Genomic DNA, 25,643 nt, shown 5'->3' with positions numbered 1-25,643 from the left:
CCTGGCGGATGTGTGTGTGTGTGGGGGGGGGGGTGTTAAAACCTTTTGTTCTGCGACGAGGGAGGAAAATGGGCTCGAAGGACAGGGAAACACCCTTACTTAAAATCTCGGGGATTATTCAGGTTTAAATTCATTAAAAATATATATATTTACATGTGCAGTTATGACGAACAGAAATATTTTGCATGTCCTGTTAAATAATTAAGAATTTTGCAGTGTAAGCATAGTTTGTACGTACGTGCTTTAACAGAAATAACACAAAGCCTTGTGCCAGAGCATTGGTGTGGTTTGGTTTGGTTTGCTTGTGAGATAATTTGGAAAAATACAGGGTTTAGATTAGCTGCTGTGCAATCTCTGAATCTCACCGATCCTTCTTCTATTTATGCCATTTTACACAGCCAAAGTTGCCTTGCTTAATTTAGATCAATACTAAATTAAAAAAGCCCTGGCAAGCGGGAAGACTGAACGGCAAAGAAAGGGGGCGTTCGGCCCCTTCCCAGGCGGCCCGGCAGCTGTGCGAGGCCTGCTCTCCCCCAGCCCTTCCAGCTGCGCCTCCTCCTAGAGCGCTCAAGTTATTTAACGCAGCTTTAGGAGAAAAAGAAACAACAACAAAAAAAAAAAAACACTGTCCCAGCGCTCTTTCAAAACACCATGGATTAATTTGGGTTTATATATGTATTGCAAAATATTATAGAGTATATGTCTTGGCACATGACAGGAGCCTGAGTGGAAGAGAATGGACTGAACTTTGTAAATGGGTAGAAACTTCCTGTCCTGAGGAGCTTGGAGTATATATATAAACACTCCTAGTGCACTGGCTGATCCCTGGAAAGCAAGGAGATGCAGATGTTGCTGGCAAAGGGTGTCTGCATTATTTGGTTTCACAAGAGGTGTGATTAGAGGAGGTACTTGAAGGAGGAGAGAGTAATCGCTTGGCATGCAAAAGTGAGAGGCAAATCCAAGCAGAGGGTTTGGTGTATTGTTGTGAAAAGCGTACTTATCTGTATTCATTTGAAGAAGACAGACATACAGGACCAGGCAATGGAATTTTTTTTCTTTGAAACTTCGGTGAAAGTAAAATAGTAACAGAAAGGTTAACGTGGTTATAGAAGTACAGCTATTATATAAGCCTTGTAGCTTATTTCAAAAAGAGTCTAAACCACAAAAGCATTTTATAATTTATACAATGGAGGTAAGAAAGGTTCCATTTTTCTGTGTTATTCGTATACATTTTTTTGTCTGGAGCTTGTTAGATAACAGTAAGTGTAATAACGTTTTATCTGATTCTCCTAAACATGCAATTAAAGTACATTAGTACCAGCGTACTAGTTTATGTTCATTATTAAATGCAAAAATCTAAGAACCCTACATTAATGGAACATAAAATTTGAGATTTTTAGTTACACAGAAGTCAGAGAATTCAGATGGGCAGTTCCCATAGCAACCTATCTCTTCCTCTTTGTGTTTTTCATTTCACTAGAATCTTTCATTACTTGATTGCACAATACATTGTGTAGTGCAATTTCATCATAAAATTTCATCATTATATAACTGTGCAAGAGAAGAAAGTGAAGGTTGTCTTCACTCAACATTTCCTAACTTTAATGTTTCTGTTGCACAGAAAGCAAATTGATGCTTAAATGAATTGGGTCCATGATTTAAATGTTTCCTATTTTTTGGAGGGTCTCCATAAATTTGAATGGGTGCTTTGGAATGGCTATAACCAATAAAGCAATTCAACAGAATAGCATACCATTCCTTTCTTTAGAATTGGTTATTGTCTGCTTTGCCACATAGATTTGTGACTCCAGTGAGCAGGAGAGACCAAACCATTTTTCATTTGTGGCTGGAAGATTTCTCCCATCCAGATACAGAAAAGAAAATGACAGTGGAAAATGGAGGCAGTTGTGTTTTTTGTTTTGTGACAGATGAATATAATTTACCAAATTACAACTGTGTGGGGGTAGTCATGGCTGCTAATAGGGTTATCGGTTAGAGATTATTGTGATGGCTTCTAGACAACATCACAGATTTGGGAATTAGCAAAGCAGACTTGCATTCTGAATTTTTCCATACTGGAAATTTTGATTCTGTGAAGACTTCATCTGTTATAGGCGAAGAACCAATGAGATGGTACTTTTCATAATATAAATGAAAATAGTAATTACCTTTGCAATAGATAGTAAGGTCTTTGGTTCAGAAGACATAAAAATGGAACAGACACAGTGGGCTTGTAAGAAGCTTTTTGAGACCTTATTGACTGACTTGGTCTTTATGAGTTGGCAGTTAATGTGAGCATTCCTAAGCCCAAGTATCTGTGGCCTCTCAAGCTCTAGAGTGCTGTGGAGATCAGCTCCCCAGCAAATGAACCTGTTGAGAAGAAAGGAGATTCTGCTCTACAAAGGTGAGCAAACTAAAAAATATGACAGAAGAAAGTTATGGAGCTCCACGTCTTGAATTTCTGTTCTCTAGTCTGCCGGTTAGAGTAATGCTAAAAGGAGAAGATAATACTGTAGCAGCAGAGAATGACCCAGGAAAACCAAAGGCATTTCCTTCTTTAAACCTTCAAATTGTGATAATTTTCATTGCCTTGATAAAATCAGACCTGGCTGATAGTACCATATTTTGTGCTTTTGTAGTGGTGATAAATTTTGCATGAAATGAAAGTAAGTAGTTGTTTATACTTTGTTTTACAGCAGCCAATATGTCACTAAGTCAGCATTTCTCTGCTGAGATTTATAGAGCAGGATTTAGGCTAAATCGCTGGCATGTGAGATTTCAGCCAAAGGTTGTTTTGCTTTAACCATTTTGTTTTTTAAATGCCTTCGTTGATTTTAGGTTATTGGAGTCCAATATAATTACTTGTTTAATTGCTTGGAAAAAGTAGAGCTTCTGTAGAACAAAAATGGCTTATTTTCTTTAAAAATAACTGAAATCTGGCTTGAGGTTCTCTAGAATGCAATGCACTACACAATTGGGTAATTTCAACCTCTTAAAAATCCCTGAATAGTCATTAAATCTTTGCAAACTAGCTAATCTCCAGGAAGATGCTATAGGTCTGGCTATTTTCCAGGGTTTGCAAGAGGCTATGACAGTTTAACATGGTAAGAAAAATGGTTTCTAAGTCACTGCAAGACTGGGTCAAAGATTGTAGCCTGCTGAAACCCCCTTGGCCTCCTTAATGAGTCCACTCTTCTCCAATATCCAGAGTCAGCCTCCATAATCAAGAGGTGACACTGAGGGAAAAATTGGTGCTGGGTCCAGAGAGCTCATTCCTTAGTGACAAGCAAATCTCGCGCAAAGGTAGAGGTCTCGCAGACAATGAAATTCCAAGTTTCGTGAAAATTACATGCTCTTATGGAGAAAGAGATCCATAAAGCACTCCCAGAAGGTGCTGCAGCTGAAGGATGGGTTGTAGCAGGAGTCCTTACATGAATATGCAGCAAAGAATCCACAGAAGGATGTTTAGGGGGCGGGAAAAGTCCTAAGAGATTCTGCTGCAGGAAAAACTTCACTGGACATTGCACTTTATCCCAAAATGCAATCCACAGGGAACCAGGCATTACTTCCAGTGCTCACAAAGCTAGGAGGTGTGCCTCTGACTGCAGCACGTTTGTGGGAATTTCTGTTGCCTAACCTTATCCCAACTCATTGAAGCAGGGCGGATGGGGGAGAGGAGGGTTGGACTAGCGAGCTAGGGTAGACTTGTCAGCCAATGCACATGCCAAACACACTGGATTGGTGAGTTTTGCAAGGCAAAAATTAGTCTCTATCTAGTAAGACTAAAGTTCATTTTRGATAGACTACCAACATGATTTTGTTAAGTCTTTTTTTTTAGATTTTTCTGGTGAAAATAGAGATTGCTTATTTTTGGTCAGGTGTGGCAGCAACTCCAGCTGGTTTATTGCACCTCATTTCCAAGGTTATGACAATAAAAGTAAATATATATGAACATAAAAATACCATATTAGGAGGAAATCCAGTCTCTTATTGGGGACTGCTGCAGACATTTGTTGCATTGCATTGCCTTTCTTCCTCTGAACATTTGAAAGATGGCAGTGCATTTCTGAACCTCTACGAACCACAGAAGCAATCCAGCACCAGTTCACATGAATGCTAAGCAAACAGTCATCGAGCTTTAGGGCATTGTGAGTGAGCTGGGGATGAGGTGCATCTTCTTGCACCCTGGCACAGTCTTGTGGAGGCAGCAGACAAGGATTTGGGAACAAGGAGAGAGGAAAAGATTCAGGAAGGCTGCAAAACACCTCCCTCATGTCTTCTCATATTGCCCTTACTCCAGGTTGTATGGTATGATACTGACTGTGCAGCTCCCTTTCCTCACTTGTGCCCATCCAATTGCAGCTGTGGTGACCTCTGGGGACAAAGAAGGCCATTGCCATTTGTGAATAGAGCGGCTGGGCTGTCATTTTAAAGCTCAGTGAAAGTTAAGGGTGTCATTCAAGCAAGCTCGCATCAGCCTCATTCAATAGAGAGTTCATGTGAATCAGGAGGACTCTGTCAGTGAGCTCACGAAACAGTCCCAAGACTACTGATTTGAGTTTCATGTCTGGAGAGCTCAATCCAATGAATCTTGAAACCAGGACATCTTATGTATTCAGAGGATACCTGTTTTGTACTTATATGAAGGGAAGAACATTAGCTGGGATTAGTTATTCAGATCTAAAAGGAAGAAATCACTTTTAAGGTATCATACTGTATATATTAAATCTGTCACACAACAGCTGATTGCCAAAGCTGTCTTTAGTAATTGGTATGTTTCAGGCTAGGAGCGGTAGACGTTTTATGTGACATCGAAGTCTGTCAGTTCTGCTAGCTAACGTTTAAGAGAGAAGAGGAAATGGAGACACTCATTCAAGTTGTTTCAACTTCTTATGGTTTGATTCAAAAGGATTTATAATTTTGTCTGTATGTCAGGAGTAGCTCATGGGATTAGATGTGAAGTTTGTGTAGGTATGAAGTTTGAAAAGATCTATGTTGAGATGAAGTCAGTATTCCAAAATTGCCTAGTTTTGGTTTAGAGGTTCCTGAGTTTAGAAGGTTCAGATCTCCTAGGACAGATTGCCATCACATTGCTGGCTTGATGAAAATGTGAGGTTCGAGGGGTGTGTCTCCACAAGGGGAGTAGCTTTTGCAGGAATAAGAGGGCTCTGTTTTGAAGTCTCAGGTAAAATACAGAAAGAAAAGTACAAACTCTGGTCTTTAAAGATCTAAATACAATATTACAGAAACAAAGTATGAAATTGTAATACTTGAGGGATTTAACGGTGGTAAACTGGGCATTGCAATGACGATAATATTTAGGAAACATACTTTTTTAAATGGAACAAAAAGCTCAGATGAGATGCAGCCATTCTGAGAAGCCAAAACGAAACCAGCCAGTGCTGCATGGAGCATCCCACACTAGTCACACAGCACAAACATAGCCAGTTAGCAACAAAAGACCGCTATGCAATCTGTGTGCTGTAACTGAGACCAYGCAGCCGGGTTTAGACTCAGAAGTGACTGCAAGCTGTGTGATAATGCTTGTAGACAACCAAATGTATTCTTTGAAGATTTTTGACCTAGAAACTCCGAAAGCTAAATTTGAGGAAACTCCCTAACAATACTGACTTTGTGTACTGTTGCTTATATTTGGACAGTCCACAAAGACTTGCTTCTCAGATTCTTTACCTTAATGCCACGGATGACTGTTCTTTGATAATCTGTCTGGGTAGATCAGTTGAATCATAGTTGAGGCCAGGAAACCATTCTGGATTGTTAGCTGCTGGTTTAATTATATATATATATTTTTTTTTTTTCCTCTATTATTTATCTTGGTGATGATGTTCATGGTTCTGAGGGTTGCTTCGAGCTGCTGAACCTGAAATTCATCTGTTTTGACTTTTCACTAAGCATCTGTTTTAGCAGTATGTTTCCCTGTACTATTAAACTTCAGCACTGCACATTTGTGGCACTGTAACTGGAGTCAATAAAAAGCAAACACTATGTCTAGAAGCTCTTAATCGGTATTTCACAGCCACATTAGCAACTCTCTCCTCCCCCTTGTCCTGTCAAGAGCATACACTTAGGAGTGGCAGGGCACTGTTAGTGTCATCCCTTATGTCAAATTCTAAGGAATAATTCAGTTTAGATACTCCCCCTTCTTCTTTCAAGAGCACGGATCCCTAAATCTGTTTGCAGAGTTGGTTTATTTTATTTTATTTTTTATTTCTTACTTCTGTGTCTTCAAAGTAAAGGAAAACATTATGATAATCCACTTTAAACAGTATGCGTCTTTTGCTGTTAACGTTCAGTCATCTGAAATGCGTAAATGTTAAAAATAATTTGCACTCTGGATGCCTTAACCCTTTAATGCTATCGGATATGGTGGGAGGGGCCTGTATGAGCACAGGCACTTTGCCGGATTGCTAACTCCATTCTTTATTGACTGATTTCAGTTTCACAAGAAAGAGGTCTGTATGGTCCTCTCTTTGCTACTGGTAATTGGAGCTGTATAACATCGATGTGGTGGATCTATAGTCAGTTTCTTTCCCTAAAGTACAACGTAAAACCTTCCACTGCTGGGCAGTTTGTGTTACTGTAACACTGCTGAGTCTTTCTTGCAGCCCGTGTCAAGGATTGAACTTTCCAAATTATGTATTTCAGACGTTGAGAAAGAAAGGACTTAATGGCTGTGACAGCCCAGACCCTGATGCAGACGATTCAGTAGGTCACAGCCCTGAGTCTGAGGACAAGTACAGGAAAATTAATGAAGATATTGATCTAATGATCAGCAGGCAAAGATTATGTGTAAGTACTCTGAACTCCCTTTCATTTTTTTACATTTTGATATTTCTCTGAACCTGGCAGGCATTGAACAAGAAAGAAAACAAAGGTTGTGAAAGCCCCGATCCTGACTCCTCTTACGCTCTCACCCCACGCACTGAAGAAAAATACAAAAAAATTAATGAAGAATTTGATAATATGATCAAGAGCCATAAAATACCTGTAAGTACCAAAGGTTAGATGGCTGTCTGCTGATAACTGCTGCAGTAACAAACCATAACCCTTTCAGTTCTGGCTTCTTAAGGAAAACATTTCAGCTGGAAAGAGGCTTTATTAGCCCAATATACAATTAAATACTGTGGTCAGAAAAGTTCACACAACCTATTTTTCTTCCAAGTCTCTGCCTCTGACACATAGACAAGGTCTACTATAGCTGAAACTTACAGAAGGAAGTGAAATATACATATATACATTATATTCACTTGATTTACAGAACTGTTTTACCACACCACTTGCCCAAATTATATCTAAAAAATAACGATGGAAATCTTTCTTTGTGGACAGGCTAACAAACCCACAGAATACTTTCTGTGGTGATATAGAAAAAACGATGTAGAACTGAAATTCCTTTCTATATAGTAATTAGTGCATTCTGTATGTGTCACTTCAGTTCTTAAGTGTCTCTGCCAAACTCAGTTGCAGCACTGAAGGGTTACAGCTACTTGCTCGCTGCAGAGAAACAGACTGCATGAGAGCCTAATGGTAGGATTCAGACATGTTTGTGTGTTGGGGTGATTTTACAGCTTTATCAGAGAATTTGCTTTGACCTCATCAGCATTTCTTTAAAGCTTTAACATGAGCTAAATTTTGTTTTAACCAAGTCAAAATTTCTAACCATCAGTCATATGCCTTGCCAGATATCTAAGAGAAATAACTCTGCATGTGCTATTTTGTTTGCACAAGACACATGGTGGGGTGGGAATATTTTGTAATTATGATTAATATTAGATTTATAAAGCTGACAAAAAGAATGTGGAAGTTATGTTAGTCTCTTCTTCTGTGTGGAAGAAAGAGTAGCAAACCCAAAGATTCTCCCAGATCCAAAGAGGCATATGAATTTGCATAGATAAATGCTTGCTTCCAGAAGAGACAGAGAAATCATCTGGATATGTTCATCTCGCATTCCCACAAGCAGGTTGTGTGGTTGGCTTCAAATCAGGGTGTCTGCATACCCAGAATGAGCAAAGTCTCTTCCATAGTCCTGATCAATTGCACATACAAAATCTGATACCTAAACTGAGCATACTTTTTCAGGATGCTCTGATTCTGTCTCACACAGTGCAAGTGTTCTTTACATTAATTCTCTGAGCAAAAATTTTCATGAGTTAATTAAAATTTGAAGAATTTCTCACATCTATGGCTAACATGTTTGTGCAAAAATTTAAATAATAGGTATTTTCACAGAGACTAGAATAGCACCAAATTTGACAAATGAGTATTTGGAATGCCTTGTTAAGAATGCTCAACATGTATATAAAGCATCAGGGAAGTATACATATATATTCTATCTTTCTTACCTCCCTTTCATTTGCTTCTTTTATGTAGCTGCTTTTCTGAACAAAAAAATTCTAAAGCTGTCAGCATGAATTTGGTTTTTCAGGGTGGAACTCAGTTCAATAAAGCAGCGGCTACAACACTTAGGACAGCAGTTATAAGCTGAAATGCTTAACCCTTTGTCAAGTCAAAACTTACCAATTGCCATTCCTTTCCTCTTTCAAGGATGACCTTTGGCTTGTTCAAACCAAGGTGACAGAATTTTCAATCAGATAGGATTTTACCAAGTTATTTTTCCGCCTTCAAAAACTAGGGTTTAGATCATTCTTCAGATCCTCTGTTGTCTCTCATGCTGCTTGGTTTTGTTCCAGCCAAGCAGCACGTGTTTATAACCACGTAGTCTTAAAACATGGGAGAAAAAAAACCTGGAAGAACTCATTCCTGGCTAACAGTGAGTTCTATCACCCTCTTTACCACCACAAGCATTCAGAAAAAGTTGCCTTTTCTATAAAACTGAGAAGGATCTAGGAATTAGAAACAACGCAGCTATTCAAAACATGGTCCATTGCTTTTGTCCTCCCCCAAATTAATGAAATTTCTTTCCAATGGCTTTCATTAAAACTTAACCTCTTGATGTCTAATTTAAAACCAGATATAGTCCTGTCTCAGCTCTTAGTTTGTCTCTACTGTTTTCCTGAGCTGTGTTTTGGGTATAATGTAACTTTCTACCTTGCAGGGATGTTGCAACATACAATTTATTATCTTTTTGTGAAATTGTTTCAGAGACGCACTACAGAACTGCCAGTGTTAGCGCTTCTTTTTATATAAGACAGGATATCCCTTCTTTGAATACTTCACACACTGATCTCAAGGTCTGTGTGCACTGGCAAGCTGCTTACCACAAAAGGAAGAATCAGTAGGTGATCTCCCTTAATGCAACAGGAGCTCCTTCTCTTAGTATAAGCCTAAATATAATGGGCAAGATGGAGCTTGAAGCTAGTACATAATGAAAATTTGTAAATATATGAGATGATCTTTAACTGTACAAATCAGTATAGCTTTAGGAAGGTTGAGGAAGTTATATTCATTTCCTTGTGACCATCAAAAGGTAGCCAAAAAAGTTGGGGAGAAGAAAGCAAAACTGAACAAAAAGTCAGCAAGTAAAGCCATTAAATCATTACTTACAAAAATTTATAAAACAATGCGGTGCCTGTGCCTGGACTTGTAAGAGAGCAAAGCTGCTGCCAAATGAAAATAAAATTGGCTTTTCCTCTTAACAGCTAAAGCCAATAATGTTTCCTCAGATAATTTTCTGGGGATAAGTATTTATATTGTTCTAAAACATCTGATAATAATTACACATTTATTTGTAGTTTTCATGAGAGTGATGAAAGCAGAAGAGACAGAAATAGTCCACTAGAAGGGAGCTATAAGTATTTCTGTCTCTAAATAGATGAAGGCCTGGCTGAACATGGGAGAAAAAAAAATACTTAGCACAAAAAGTTTGGTGCATTCATTTTCAAGGGTTTTGAATCCCCAATATTTTGTTTTCCACAACATTCTACAATTTGTGGTGTTAACAACTAACTTAGTGTTGTGTACACTGGCAAGTTCCTTTAAATGGGCAGTCTACTCTCTTTGGCAATGTTGCTAGTTGCATACCTGTTAGAGTGTAGGTATGACTATGGTCGTGAATTAAAGAATGACAAAGAGCATTCTGAGGCACTGACAGGCCATCATCTCTACAGTTAACAGTGTGAGCAGCCCCTGGCATGCTTTTGGCACAAGCCAAATTGCACTTTCTCAAACAGTTCCTAAGTGCTGTTTGGTAGTTAGCCCAGGCCAGGAACAATTCCCCRTAGTCGGTTTATATGTGGCTATGCTGTTTTTGAGGTTAAGCGAGTTTAACGGTATGGACATGGACTGTCCTGTGGCCTCAGATGGCCTCAGTTCATGGCCATGTTTAACTTACATCATAAGTACATCATAAGCTTTAATGTTCATCAGGCCTAGCTGGAATAGATATGCCCCGTGACTTACCACCAAGAATGGCTAGGGGATCTGTAGTAGGTTACAGTTCTTTGTAAAGAACATACAAGACAGTAACAGAAAATTTGGTCAGCCAGAAGCAAAACTGTAGATAGGCACTGTTTAACACTTGTGCTTATCCAGACAACCTTCTCTCTCCTCTGGACCTTACTATATACAAAAGCGTTAATTAATCTTTGACTACTGATGAGAAGAAATGAGAAGAAAAACTACTGTATTCCAGAGTATCATGTGTATTGCACTGAAAAGCAGAGAGTAAAACTGATTTTGCTCTGATCTTTGATAAAATTGCCTGTAAAGTACTCTGTAAACTAGTCTAATTATATCCAGACTGTAAGTAAGAGGATGCAGAGGAATCCATTAAACATGCAAAAATGAAGAAAATAATTTGTGTAACTAGTTTACAAATTATTTTATAGAATGACAAAAGAAAGTAAAGTAACTGTTTCAGCAGAAGTTGTATGTTTCAGTGATTAGTCTCCCCTGAGAGTGCCAACAGCAGAAGCAGCCAAGACTGGGGTTCTGTGCTGTAACATAGGATAAAGAAGATTCCAGTCCTTGAAGGGTTTGTACATAAAGGAAAGACAGAATAATGACACAAGCAGATGAGCCTGAAGAGGAATTGGCCAGACCTTCAGAGCTGCATTTTTACCTGGGTCTTGGTTTGGATAGTTGGACAGAGGTTGAGATTAAGGAAATAAGAAAATGGAGGGAATACTGCTGGTGTCAGCTGTATACCCAGGCTCAGCAGGCCAGATTTCGTAGATCTCATGACAAAGGTGAAGCAGACACTGTGCAAAATGATCCCCAGTGGGTGACATTGAGCCTGACGTGGGCTGACACACAAGCTTTTAAGCATTGCTTAAAACCTGCAGAACTGGAGGTGGGATCATGTCCTCAGAGTGACCAGGCAGAAAGATCTCCACCATGGCACTGCATATTACAGTAAAGAGGTACTCCATGTTGACTTATTCATGTTCCCAGGCTGGATGTGGAACTAAGACATCCATTCATCATGTGAATTCATTGGCTAAAACTTCTTGAAAAGGCAGCAACCATCAACAGCAACTGGCTCTGAGCTTCAGAACCAGCCTGCGCATTGAGAGGGCCAAATTGCCTCCCTACCTTACACAGAATTTGGGAAACTCCTAAATCCTTTTGTGGCCAGTGAAGAAAATGACTTGCTTCAAAACATACTTACAGACTGATAAAATGTTTCAGATTACACTACATGTGCCTATTTCCAAGGAGTTTAGCCTTCAGCCATGACATACATGGATACTCCTTGTGCCGTGTGCATGGTAAATTCTTCTTTGAAAGACAAGCCACACATGCAGCCAGAGAGCTAGGCTTTAACTGTAAAAATGCTTGCATGCAAAAATGTTGCTCCTAAAAGAAATGAAGAACACCTGGAACAGAAGCATACTTCTGCAGTTACATTTGTCGATACATAGTCATTTGTTCTCTTTTTTCTGATTTGTGAAGCACAAACTTTAGAGTATGTTTCAGGATCTCTGCACAGACCGTAGCAACACATGTAGTTTTGCTTCTTACCCACTGAACGTTTCCAGGATACCTCTCTTCCTCTACCAGCCCCAACTTAAACCAGTCTCTTCAGTCAACTCTTCAAACAAAAATGGCCATTAGGGGTACATTTAGCTTCTTGGCCAGAGGGGGGAGAGTTCCAGAGACATGGAGCCCTGGCCAAGAAGCTCTGTCAGCAGGCTGTAGACGTTTAAACTGAGGTCAGTTAGCTTGAGTGTCCTAGCTGATTTCAGCCATCATGCTAGGGTGGGGAGAGAGAGGCATTTTTCTCAGAAAACCAAGTCACAGAGAGAGTTATAGAGCTAAATTAACACCTTGAAAGAAGCCTTGAGGCATTCATGTAACATATTCTTCACATGGCGCCCTGAACTAAAATCTTGCTGTGCCTTATTATTTGTTTGCTATGTTTCAGTGGTTAAGCAAAAAGATTCCTATATATTTAGAGCTTAATTATGTCTGCCCCTAGAAAGGGGATAAGACAAAGAAAACGTAAGGGGTAACCATAATTTGATAGCCAGTGCTGTAATATGCAGGGCACAGCCAAMAGATCTGACTAGCCAGAGAAGATGCATGTGGGTGGCACAAGGTCAGGCTGTCTCTGCTGCCTGATACAGCAGATTATGTGTCCAGTTCTCAACATACTCCCTCTAGGTCCTTGGAGACTTATCTATACAATCATCTGTCAACAATAAAAGTAAAATCTGTGAGTTCCTCCCTCTGAAGATGTCACCACAAGGCTAGTTTAAGGAATTTTTTGAAGAGTTAAGATTGCTGAAGTGTTTGAAGATTTTTAAGTGGTAAATTAAAGGGTATTTGGTTTGCATTCAGATTTTTGAACATTTAAAATGCTGTCAGGTAACTGAAAAAGTTTTCTATACATTCACAAGGCAGGAAACTAATTACTAAAAAAGCAAGTAAATTAAACATGGAATTCTCATGTATTTGAATGATACAAGAACCATGGGTTTTAATGAAATTTAGACAAGCCCTGCCCAAAAAAAACCCATCCAACAAACCAACCAACCAACTTGAGTTGGGAATATTGTATTGTGGTTTCTAAGAGCATAATGAGCATCAGGCACTGCATCTCCTCACACTCCCTGTCAGACCTAGTCAAGTGTCATAATTTTGTCCAGTTTGCCAAACTCTTTATTGAAAGGGATTCTTACAAAGGAAAGGCTCTATGAGTGTTACTTTTAAATGATGATAATGGTATATTGAAAAGGCATTAAAAACAGCCCCCTTCCAAAACCAAGAACCGGAAGAAAGGTATGTGTGTAAAGTTCTTGTATTTGCTCTGTGAGTAGAACTCACTTCCTTGAGTAGAACTTTTTCTTTTAAGCACTTCCCAAACTAAGCTAGAAACTAAAAAAAGTCATTTACTGTGTTGGTGCCTTTAACATGATTTGGGATCATTCTGGTTGCTAAAGCAACATATGCTGAAATTAAAGCTTTCCCTTTTGCATTCCACCCCTTCTAATTTTTCTCCATGCAATGAAGTCATCATAATCATGCACCTTTGATCTTGCAGTCATCTGTGACACTAGATTAAGATATCACAAGTGAACAATTACGACTTCACTGAATGAAAGAAACAGAAAATTAAGCTTCATGAAGCAGGGTTTTGTTTTAAACCAAAAAAAAGAAGAAAAAATCTTTCCAGTTCTTACAAAGTAAATGTGCAAACTGCACTGAAGGAAGATGGAATCACGATTTCAAAAATGATATTTAAAAGCCTTGTTAACTCTGTTTAAAACTCTTCTCTTGACTCTTAGTAGGGGGAAGCTTAAATATTTTAACCACCAACTACAACATATCTGAACTAAATATAGAGTAACTGTACTTGAAGACTGTTGTGCTTCTGTACTATTCTTGTCTTTGTTTCCCTTTTTTGCTTGTACAGGCTGTTCCACCACCAAACTTTGAGATGCCAGTTTCTATCCCAGTGTCCAACCACAACAGTTTGGTATACAGTAACCCAGTCAGCTCTCTGGGTAACCCCAACCTTTTGCCACTGGCCCATCCTTCTTTGCAAAGAAATAGCATGTCTCCTGGCGTGACGCATCGGCCTCCGAGTGCAGGTAACACAGGTACGCTCTGTTCATTCCTATCCCTTTAAATGTGCTTTTTTATTGCCTGCTTGTGTGCCTTAGGTAACTTTAAACTGTACTCTGAGAAACAAGAGCTCTGTTTTTACTAGTCATAGCAGTTTATCCAAAATTGCTGTGTTGAAAAATCAAAAGAAGAGCCAAGAGGTTTCTATTCCCAATTTAGAAAATAAAAAACCAATGTCCTAGAAAAAGCTGAATATTGACTATGATTAAAGGAAATCAATAAAGGATAAAAGGGTAGACAATTTGCTGTTTCATAAAAAGGCAGCTTGTCTACTTGATACATGCAAGAACTCACTACACTGTAAAACTTAAGTGGGGAGGGGAGAATGTGTGGCCAATGCAAACAAGTTAAAGCAAGTAAAATAGGCCACTAGTTACTTTAAACAGCAGTCTAGAGGCTAAATGCGAAATTTGTTGTTATTTCAACAAATTATTATTGTTGCGTTCACAAGTTGCTTGATGGGTAACGTTAGTTGAGCTCTGTACTTTAGAGCCTTCTATAGCAAGAGGCTGTGTCCCGTGCTGCTGCTCATGAGGGGTCACCTCTGAACAGGATAAATGGGGATTAGGTTCATTCTATCTGTCTGGTTGAAGCAACATCAACAGCCTTAAGCCTACAGGGTTCAAAGAACCATCTGAGGTCTGCAAGCACAAAGAGAAGTGTTAAAAATACTTGGAATGAATGTCTATGAAAGGCTGAGAAAATTAAAATGAAAAGTTATGCAAATATGTATTACAGCTTCTGAGTTAAGTTCTCATCCAGCAACTTTCAGTCTCTTCCTCCCAATCCTATGTGGAGGACTTTGCTTTTCTGGCTAATACTGAAATAAATACAGTTTTCAGATGCAGATATGCTAAACATAAATTTCAAATATAATTGATAATTCATATGCTGTGGAAGTATGAAAATAAAATAATGAAAAATTGGGTACCTCATATTTTGTTTGTCTTTGAAAAGCAAATATCTTGTGTGTGTAACATTAAACATTACAATTTTATGACTACRGGCTTGATCTGATGCCTGTTGGAGTCAGAAGGAAAACAGTAGTGGTTGTTGGATCAGGCCATTTGAAAGCAGGGAAAATGTTAAGACTGTTTTGAATGTTTGCCTGTTACATTTTATTGTACTCACTTGAAGTATTTCATTTCAACCCCCTAGGTGGCCTGATGGGTGGGGACCTCACAACCGGTGCAGGCACCAGTGCAGGTAAAGAGGAGAGAATTTATGTTTAGTATTCTAAGTGAACAACAGGCTTCCTCCAAAGGCTGAGTCCTAAAATAACTCTGAATTGGGGGCGGAATATTAGAAAGTGCTCAGCATTGGCTAGGGGGGCTCAGGTTCCTCCAGCAGGGGGGAGGGAAGGGGCTGTTATCTGTGCTTCACTTGAAGTAGGAAGAGACTGGTTTTTGGCACTGTTGAAAATCTTGTACTTCGCCCAATTCCATGTATACAAATGGCTGATTTCCTTCACATTAGCTTGTCCGTGAAAACTTTTGGGTCCATTAGATAGCCCTGTTCAGGCAAAGTTCTACTGAGGCCAGTGGCTGAAATCCTGATCATTTGAAGTCAAAGGGAGTTTCTCCATTGACCTTAGTGGAATCAGGGCTTTATTTTATGAATTTAAGCTTCAGTAAAGACTGAAATATTGAGTTCCCCGTGAAACTTCCAGCTACTGAGCACCGATTTCATTTCATGCTTAAGACTGTTGATAGCCATCGAAATCTGGTAACATTTACTTAAATAATCAGTAATTAACTTAAGCTTAGTTTTAAGCATTTATTTAAGTGCTTTGGGACTCAGTGGGAAAGGATTTTCAAAATACCCAGGCAGAGCAAAAGTTTAGCTCCTTTAGTCTTACTCCCTTAGAGCTAATGAGGACTGTGCTTGTTAAGGCCTGTGTTACCAAAGCAATGTTGCTGAAGTAGTCCCCTTTACTCAGTAAACTCAGTGGTTTGTTAGCAATGTCAGCAATATTACTTTATTACAAATACAGATTACAAAAGACAAGGGCAAGATTACTGTTTCAGTTTGAGAAGTAAACACATACGTTAGAAGTAAATAAGTTGAATAGTAAAACATGGAGCACATCCAATTTTACTGGATTAACTGCTCTCGGAAAGAACTGTACAGAAAAATAGTTGGAAGATCCATTTTGTGCACTGTGAACCACAATCGAGATATATGCTGATTCTGACACTGTAGCATAAAATGACTTATAAAGAAATCCTGGCTATAGTGTTCTTTTCTTTCTTGGCTCTTCTCAGCCTGCTTTAGACCACCCCCCTTTTATCTTCACACGTAGATGAGTCACAGATGTCTGTGAGCTGCATCTGTAGTAAAATTGAAACTGCACAGCATTGTATCAAAAAGGCACTTCAACCTCATGCTGAAGCTTTGCGAGGTCATTTTGCATTAATTTAGGAGTAGGGTAAGCAGACCACAGGAACTTAGTTACTTGTCTCCTTTGTTCTCAAAAAAACCATGATAGAAAATTACAGTTTTGTTAATCATCTTTTGTTAGTCCGTGAAACACAGCTAAGGAAAGATTCATTCAGGTGATGTTTGCATTTCATCTCTTTAATTTCATATATAGTAGAAACTTCAAGTACTGCAACGGAGAACTCAGATAGGAAATTGTTTGCCCTGTGAAGGGGCTCCCTCTACTGGCTTGTTAAGAAATAGCATTGTCTTGGTGTTGCTGGTTTTCTCGTTCTTTAAAAGGGACGCTGAGAAGCAATTAGTAGAGAAGGCAACGCTTTCTTTTAAGAGGGACACACAAAAATAAAAGCCCTTCTACACATGCATTTGGCTTAATAATTCCTTGTGCTTAATAAAATATATATATCAATATGCTAGGTTAGAAGTTAAACTTTTAAAATATATTTTTTTTCTTGGAAATATATTAAGAGCATTTATAAGTATATAATAAGAGGGATAGCTTGATAATTTACTTGCAAATAAAGAATTCGTATTTTCTGTGTGCAATATTATACATTAAGCTTTCAAGCAATGCAACTTTGGAGTAGGCAATTGATTTGAGGGGCATGTATATGCAGGGCATTGCTAGGAATGCATCATAAATATTTAATTGTATGAATAGTCTTTGTTCTTTATCTGGCAATAAGAGCTTTAAACACCATTAAAGATGTGTTTGCAGAGCAGTAGCAAGAATTTGATACAGGGCTGAAGGAAGATGAAAGGTCACTATAAGGTTGAATCTTCTGCCTTAGTTGCATCATTCCACAATGCCACTATTTTGAACAGTCCTTGCTCTCTCTTTAGAGTGCAGAAGAATAAACATCAAAAGTTCTCTTTGTTCATCATTCTTCATAAGAAACAGAGACCTCTGTGTTTGTTTTTCTAATTAGCAACTTAGAAGCTGGTAGCATGATCATGTGGTTTAATCTGTTGGGGTTCATATTTCTTGCCAGATTAGAACATTATGAATTTGCATTTTTCTGCAGCATCCAAAAATAGCATATATTCAAAATAACATACTCCAAAGAAGAAGAGTCTAAAGAGTTTCATTTCTGTCACAACAAAATGAAACTACATTTGATTGCTGACACCAGGCCTCAGTTTCTGCATTACTTTAACAAATTACATTATAACTGCAATATAGGAAATGGAAGAAGATACTTAGGTTAGTTAAGCCTCTGTTTTGAAAACTATGTTATTTTGTTGGTTTGGATTATTCCAAGTAATAACCCTGACATCATCTGCAATTTACCTTGGGAGTCAACCTAAGACATAAATAGAACGTAAGAAAGATGACTACTTTATTATCCTACACAACTAAATACCAGCAGTGGTATTTTTAACTTAAACCAAGGTTATCTCAGGTTTGTTAAAGTAAATTTGTTCTTAGACAAATACTGATTGGACAGTTTATATCATGTGATGATAGCAAAGTCCATTGGAGTGAACTTGCCATTTAGTATAGTTGCTAAATTATAAATACAGCAATGTCTTTGGCACCATTCTCTCAAACCTGAGATTTTTAGTTAGAGAGAGACAAGAAATTTCTGGACTCAAATCAGTATGCTCTAAAACCACTTAGAGTCACTCACTTCAGCTTACTCCATAACTAACATGAAAATTAAGTGACATATAACCAGTTAACATAATAAAATGTGTGAAGTTGCTTTAATTTTTAAGGAGCGTATTTATTTTTGAACAAAACCAGTTAAGTCAAGAATAACTTGATCAGAAACAAATAATGTCTATGAAATAGAAGTTTTAGTTGTGTAAATTATCTGAACTCAAGTTTTATACAGTGGTTCAATACTTATGTTGAAAACCTGATGAAAGATTAAGACTTCAGAAATATATCAGTAGTTTAAAAATCAAAATACAATGGTTCTGAGGAAGTCTTTAATATTTTGATTTTTAAAACCTCCAATTGAGTTATAATTTTCATTTTGTTTCCATATGGTTTTCAAATTATGACCTTTTGTATTTTATAATTAAGTTTTATTTTGAATGGAATAAGCCCATCTAGATCAATAGAATTTCATTAAAATTTCACCATTATAAATAATAAAATAGAAGCAAAATTTCATTCAAGTTTAAAATCTAGGATGAGTATATTAAAAATATAATTTTTGCTTTAATTGTTTATTTGTTTTCTATAATTTATTTGTTTCATCATTGGTTTCTGTACTGCCTCCATCTTGACATTAAACTAAAAGAGCAAGTTATTCAAAACTCGGGGCTCTAAAAATGCTGTCAAAGGAGCTAAGTGTGTGTTCTCTGTAAATCAAGCATCCTTAAAAGCTGCTCTCTAAAATTGTTAGACACTGAAAAGATCAGTAGTTCCTTTTGAAAAATTCATCCCATGTCTTTTTAATAACAGAATCCCATATTTATCTATAAATCAGCAGCTAGTCATTTCCTTCTGGAAATTAAGCACAACCTACCGGTGGCCTTCTCATCTTCTCAGAGCTCAGGTTGTGGATCTGTCAGCCAATATTATAATTTGCTAGTGCTTTACTGCTAATTTTTCTTTTCTTGGTCATGTACTGACTGTGGGTGAGGGTGTTAATATTCTATTTGTATTTCAAGCCAAACAGATATATATGTAATAGTCATTTTTTAATGCATAAGCCATGTATTAAGGTAGAGGAATTCTGGATGGTATCTTCTCAAAAAAGAATGTTTTACTAAAAAGAAATAATCTGCCCCAAAAAGCCTATGAGCAGAAACAAAAGTAAGCAAGGATCTGAAAGGCACCTAACTCTATTAGTTTCTTTTGCAACCCCAAATAGAAATAAGCAAACTAAACAACAAACTAACTAGCTAACTAAATAACAGAAATTTTAAAGATTACATAAATATTCTCCATTGTGCCCTAAAATTATTCTTGGCAAGTCAAGAGAAGTTAATTCTTAGGCAACAAGTGTGGAATATGTTAAATAAACAAATGAGCTTAGAATAATGATTCCCAAACCACAGTTTATGGGCAACCTATTAGGACCGGGGTTGCCAGGGGGAGCATAACAAGTCATTGGCCTTCCCTCGTTATTTGATCAGTGCAGTTGTCCACAGACCTCTGATCTAAAGATTGGGCAAGATGCTGTACAGAAGTGTAGTAAACAACAGTTCCTGCCCAAGGAAGTTTACCATCCAAAAGCAAGAACATACAATCATTCCTAACAGAGTTCATGATGCAATAGTGCCAAACCCATACAATAATAAATCACAAATTGTCAGGCTGGCTTAAAAACCATGAAGGGGCATGAGAAATGAGCAGCACAATAGCTCTCAGATTCTTTCTCTTTTCCCTTTTTCTACAGGCTTTATGCCATTAAGTGTTGCTTTTCCAAGCTTTCCTCTGTAAAAGGAGGATACATACTTTTTTCCAGTCTTGTGACAATGCAGGAGTTGGTGTTTTAAGGAAAGTATCTACTAGTGGGAGATTCATGATAAAGCAGTAACAACACTAGAACTTGTTTGACAGCTCTAATATATGGTATGAAGGAAATTGTCTATCCAACAGTACTTGAAATTCATGTCTGTGTAGGCAGCCAACATAGGCCTTTCCAAAATTAAGTCCTGTTTCTGCCTCAGACAACTAATCTATTGCATAGAGCTAATTCAGAATCTTTTCGTACAGGTAAATATCACATCAGCAAACCTTTAAGAATAGCTTTGAAAGTGTGGAGGCTGCTGTCCATGTAAAAGTTGAAAAATATCACATTGACTTTGTGCGTTGTTCAGAAAGATTGGATGTTTATATTTTCAGTTAACTGATGTGACCTCTTATCCATAAAGAGATACATGAAGTTCAGTCTGAGTAGACCTCCACGAAACTCTGTGGAAATTCAGCCTTTATTAGGTTTCCATCAGTTGTGTAAGTGTTGACTTAGTAAGTTATTTAGTTATTCTCTGTCTCATCGTCTCTCTAATCAGCAGTGTCTCAATATTTGTATTTATAAAAAGGCAGCTTGAAAGGATTGAAAGGGAGAAAGCCCTAAGTTCACATGTAATGAACAATTAGTGAGTCATACAAACTGTGGTTCTTTGTAAGTAGGATTTTAAAGACAGGCATGATTGACTTCTTTTCCTTTGTGACAAGCAATTACAAATATTCCTCTAGAATAACTTGGATTCTTTGGATAAAATCCTTTTCCCAGTGAAGTCTGTGGGAATTTTTTGCTTTACTTCAGCGAGACAGAGATTTCACTCACTGTTTTGTCTGTCCCGTTCTTGTTCGTCAGGATTCCACATTGTCTTTTTCTGTTGCACATTGCAGTCTGTATTCTTGTTCAGATGTAGAAAACATAAAAAAGGCATTGCAAATCAGCAAACATCTGGATTTCATGCCTAGCCTGAGTGCTGAAAGAGATAGTTGATGCCTCCTGAACCTGAAATGCAGCAAGGACTTTGCTCTGGGAAGAAAAGCAAGAAATGCTTTTAACCTCTTGAAGCTGGGATTGCAGCCGCACCCAGAAGCTCCTGGCAGTATTGAGTGAATGTGACGCCTGCCCTTTAACTTTCAACATGATTCCCCAATTAAGATATTCAAGCCATAGATTCCAGTTGTTTTCCACATCTCTTGCAAGCTGATTTTCCCTTGATAACAGCTGGAACAGTCTCCCAGAACACTGGCGGTAAGGGAGCTAGAAGACACAGGGTAGAGATTGTTACTGGTCTTTTCTTTGCATCTGCTTAAATTTCAAAGCAACTCTAAGTAGTATTTATCTATGCATGAAACACTTCCCTTTTGTGTGTAAATCTGTTCCAATAGTAAAGACAGCGGAGAAATACAAGGATATATGATTTGTGTTTAAAATATCTAGTTTTGAAGTTTTTCTGATGTTGAATTTTAAACTATGTGTTCTTCATTTTTCAATRGTTGTGAATGTATCAAAAATAGACAATTTAACATGTAGCAACTTAGTGCTGTCTGAAAAAAAAAGATGTTAACACCTATTTCTAAAGTTTCTTTGGGTAAGCAAAAACGTACATTTCAAGTTTCAAAAAAGTTTCAAATTTTATACTCAGTTTATAATTGGAGCTATTTCTTGTCCTGAAATATTCTTTAAAAAAGCATTTTTCCCCAAAATGGTAGTTGCTTTGGAACAACCACAAAAGCAAATGATTTGTCCTTTGAAAAGGCTCTCAAGCAGTCAGGAAGAAAGGTATATTCCTCTACTCTTCCCAGGCTTGTATTTTTTCCTGTATATCTTCATTAAAAAATTTATTTTTCCAGTAATATAGTTTTCCTCTTTCCTCTTGTTTTGTCTTTCTTCTGACTCTATAACAGCTTGTATAAAAGAAGAAAAAATACTGTTTTTTGCATAGAAGGGACTAGAATGGAGCATATTTTCAGCTAACATAGAAGATGAAGAGAGATAATATCCACATGCTCGTTATATGCATTATTTAATGGCATTACTGGAATAAGAATTAACTTCTAATCATAAGTGAGCAGCTAAGTCCTAAAAAGGTATTGGGCAGGGGCAAATCTCAGACAGATGAGGTCCAGATATAATTTTGTACATGCTGTGCAGATCAGGTCTGGGCCACTTACTGCAGGATTTTCAGAAAAGATGTCATGCAGGCTAAATCTCAGATGAGCACTTTTGAAAACTGTCCTTGACTTTTGGTGTTGACCTCTCCTAATAGACTGGAGTTAGTGTAAAAGAATTCTGCATTCTTACAGCAGAGAGTAGCACTAACCCGTGCAAGTGTGGACAGGAAGGAAGGAGACAGGAATACTACACGAGGTAGGAGGCCCTACGCTCTGTCTGATGATAGCATCTATAGGTCCAGTGGCAAGGGTAGGCTAGTTATTTCAGCACGGTAAGGCACCTTTAAGTGACTATCTGGCCCCTGATGTTTACTATGGACCTTAAAAAGCACCAGAGAGCTGATAATGCACAGGAATACTGTTCTGGTGCTCATTGTGCAGTGCCCATATTTTTAAACTATAAAAGGATAATCCTTATAAAGCACAAAACTAAAGACTATTGTGTAATTGTCTTAAGTGATCTTTCTCAATAATTATAACTTAGTTACTGTGCTGATTAGGTGAACCTTCAAGCCAAACAAGATAATTTGAGATATATGTTTTTAAAGATAGACATAGATATTGATATATAAACAGCAGAACAAAATAGCTTTGTGGAATTGAAAACAAATGAATCAGTACAATCAGAGGTAAAGATATAGGTAACATAGCATTTCTGTATTAAAGCTATATGCTCTGAAATTCCTGAAATTAGATGCTATTAGAGAATCACCAAAGCGAATAGTAAGATGCTATGATCAGACAATAAAGAGTATAAGCATGCTGTCAATAACAACTATACTGGAATATTAAAAAACACAAACAGTACCAAGACTTGGATTGCTTATTGCTCTGTTTCTGTGTTAGGCAAAAAGGGAGGAATAAAAGTGATAGCTTTAAGCAGGCAGAGCACTCCTCCTTCTGCCTGTGTATACTGAATTTGAGACACACCCTTCCTGCCTAAGTGTTATACCCCTGTTCCAAATGTTAGAAGGAGGGAGTCCAGAGATGTTCTGAAATGAAATGTCTGCCTGTAGCTTGGGAAACCTAATTGCAATAAGAAATGTTTTGAACGGTTGCTTACAGTCCCTTATGTGGGTAATGACAGGCTAATTCTGTAGATAGTCAGGTGCCACCTTTACATTTATTTTATTAAGATGTGAACTTTGAACATAGTCTAGGATGGGAGAACACAGTGTAAGAACTACTTAAAAATACATTCACATATGTATCTTATTATAGCAGCACAACATAAACCACAGCATAGGTGATCAGGTTAGTTTGCGATATACTTAGTCATGCATTTGATTCAGCAGTAAAGTAATTGCATGAAATGTTAACAGTCTGTGATACACAGCTCAGATTTTGTTCTCATGGTCTTTCACTCTGTGTGTGAACAAACTCATAAGTTTCTGTTTGACTGAAAAATATCTCAGATTTCTAGCCTCCTAGATCAGTGACACTGCCTTAATTTTCCAGAAATGTGTTTTGCAGTGCTCTGCATTTTCGAGTGGCCAAAGAGTTACTTCTTTACTTTCAGCTTCTGCCTGAAAAACATCCTTTCTGTCTTGAAGGAAATCTGAGCCCAGTTACTGCAGTATTGGATGCATATGCCCTTTTTCAGCAATTGATGTGTGCACCTGTAAATACTCAACATGTAATAGACTCTAAGGATGTTCCAAATTGTGGATGGCACTAGTTCATGAATTAGATTTAATGTTGACTACTTCATCCATGTAAACAGTTCATTAAGGTAGTTGGCAGTACGTGACTTGGAGATCTGAAGAGGCAGAGCTGGTCTTTAATTCCTTCATGAAAAGGAACTGGTGCCAGGGCACTGTGGGACCAGCAGCTCCCAGGACCAGCAGCAGCAGGGGCTCCTGGTGGGGCAGGGCTGGGCCTGGCCACCAGGCCTCGTCCCACCACCCCGATGGCATAGGGCACCAGGGGCAGCCAGGGCAGCCCCAGCCCTGGGCATTGGGCACTGCCACGGGAACAGGCAGTATCCTGCCGTAGGTCAGGATAAATGGGGCCTGCGGCTGCGCAGCACCGTAGTGGGGCTGGGGCCCGGTGCTTCCGCTATTTGGCACAGGCCTCGGACTGATGGCCCCAGGCTGGGCTGAAATGGGGACCTGAGCCTGGGCAGGGGGGGAGGCCGTGGAGAGGCTGGGCAGGGCTGGTTAGGCCTGGTGGTGCCCAAGTATTTTAGAGGGCTGTTAATGATAGTAAATATGACATTGAGCAGTTAGACCCAGCCTCTCAAGCTATGTAGGATCTCAGCCTAAAGCTTTAACCAGCCCAGGGATATAGCAAAACTGGAAAATGATAGCTACAGATTAGGGAAGACAGTTTTTTGACAATAGATTACAAATATAGGCAAATTGTATGCACAGTTTTCCTGGCAAATTTGACCAGACAATTTATCTTCACTGCAATGGAAGCAGTGGAGATTTGCCTGACTCCCAAAATGAGATATTCTCAGTAAGTCCAATAATCCTGAAATGYGGTGCAACAGCATATCCTTTTCTTTTGTGCACTCTCAGTGCAGGTGGCCCTCACATACACCAGAACTGCCTACCGTTAACATCATTTTAGTGATTCCCAAATACTGCCCTTTTCCCAGTATGGGACAGCTGTAGTGCTATCAGAACCCTTTACATACCTTTAGGCTTAAAGAGCAAGAACTTCCCATTAACAGTTATAATATCTTAAACTGTATCACAACAATGAGTTAGAAAGAAAGAATGTCAGCATCAGATATCAACTGTGTCTTTTATTGTTGTAGAAATCTCTAAATTTATATTTACATTAAGTTATAACAAGAGCCAAGAGTTGCTGGGATAGTTTTCTCGTCTTTCTCTCTCTAGCCATCCAAGTCTGTACTTTCACAGCATTTTATTTCTATTTCAGTCCTTTTGGACTGAGCAGCTGATATTTCACAAGATGCCTAAGAATTCTTTCACGCAAAGTCAGTAGATTTTATATAGCACGTCTGTCTCAGGTGACTCCCAGTAATTCAGTAAAGAAGGTCCATCAGGGTAATGTTGTGGGAATGGACAGGTACTTTAATGTAAAGATTTTCTTTTTCTGGGTGAGCATATTTCCAGACTGGTTTTCTTCTATTGTTTGCAGTTAGTAAAGGTCATGTACTGTGAAATGACTAACATGCAACATGTGAATAAGAATTTTCAATTAGCTTCTTCAAAAATTATATTTAGGTGAACACAAGTACAACTCCCTGGCATTAGTGCATTATTGTTGTTGTCTATTTTGTTTGGGTTGTAAACAATAAGACCTGTGTGTACACATTAAAAAAATTATACTCATAAGATGTAAGAAGAGAAAAGGCACCTATTCATTGCCTTGTAATTGCTATTAGGCATAATTGCCATTCTTTTAGGTAGTGGGAAACTGAATCAAGTGAAGACTACAAAACTGAGTGTAAATTTAGCAAAATTTCTATTACTGCATTCATTGTTTTTTTCATTTATTTTTCTTATATTTTAAAGTCCAGGGTAAATTATAGCATAGTTGGGTCTCATATGAATATAGACTCATTCTAATTCTAACATCCCTTTTA

The 25,643-nt window shown here is 38.1% G+C and overlaps 1 protein-coding gene across 9 annotated transcripts in view; it reads left to right on the top strand.

Annotated features, from left to right (window-relative positions):
- The window catches only part of MEF2C (myocyte enhancer factor 2C), a 127,227-nt gene that overhangs the window by 81,952 nt on the left and 19,632 nt on the right, over positions 1-25,643 (top strand). For 6 of the 9 annotated variants that reach the window (XM_026067396.1, XM_026067430.1, XM_026067379.1 and 3 more), the window contains exons 4-6: positions 6,667-6,810; positions 13,838-14,024; positions 15,208-15,255. In XM_026067396.1, coding sequence (XP_025923181.1) covers positions 6,667-6,810; positions 13,838-14,024; positions 15,208-15,255 — 379 coding nt within the window. Of the gene's footprint in view, positions 1-6,666; positions 6,811-6,870; positions 7,009-13,837; positions 14,025-15,207; positions 15,256-25,643 lie in introns of all 9 variants that reach the window. The other 3 variants (XM_026067439.1, XM_026067419.1, XM_026067447.1) reach the window with 2 other exon arrangements.

Source organism: Apteryx rowi, unplaced genomic scaffold, assembly GCF_003343035.1.
Source record: "Apteryx rowi isolate R43461 unplaced genomic scaffold, aptRow1 scaffold_104, whole genome shotgun sequence".
NCBI lineage: Eukaryota > Metazoa > Chordata > Aves > Apterygiformes > Apterygidae > Apteryx > Apteryx rowi.
The sequence above is the reverse complement of the archived record's forward strand: the minus strand, read 5'-3'. Positions and strand labels throughout refer to the sequence as shown.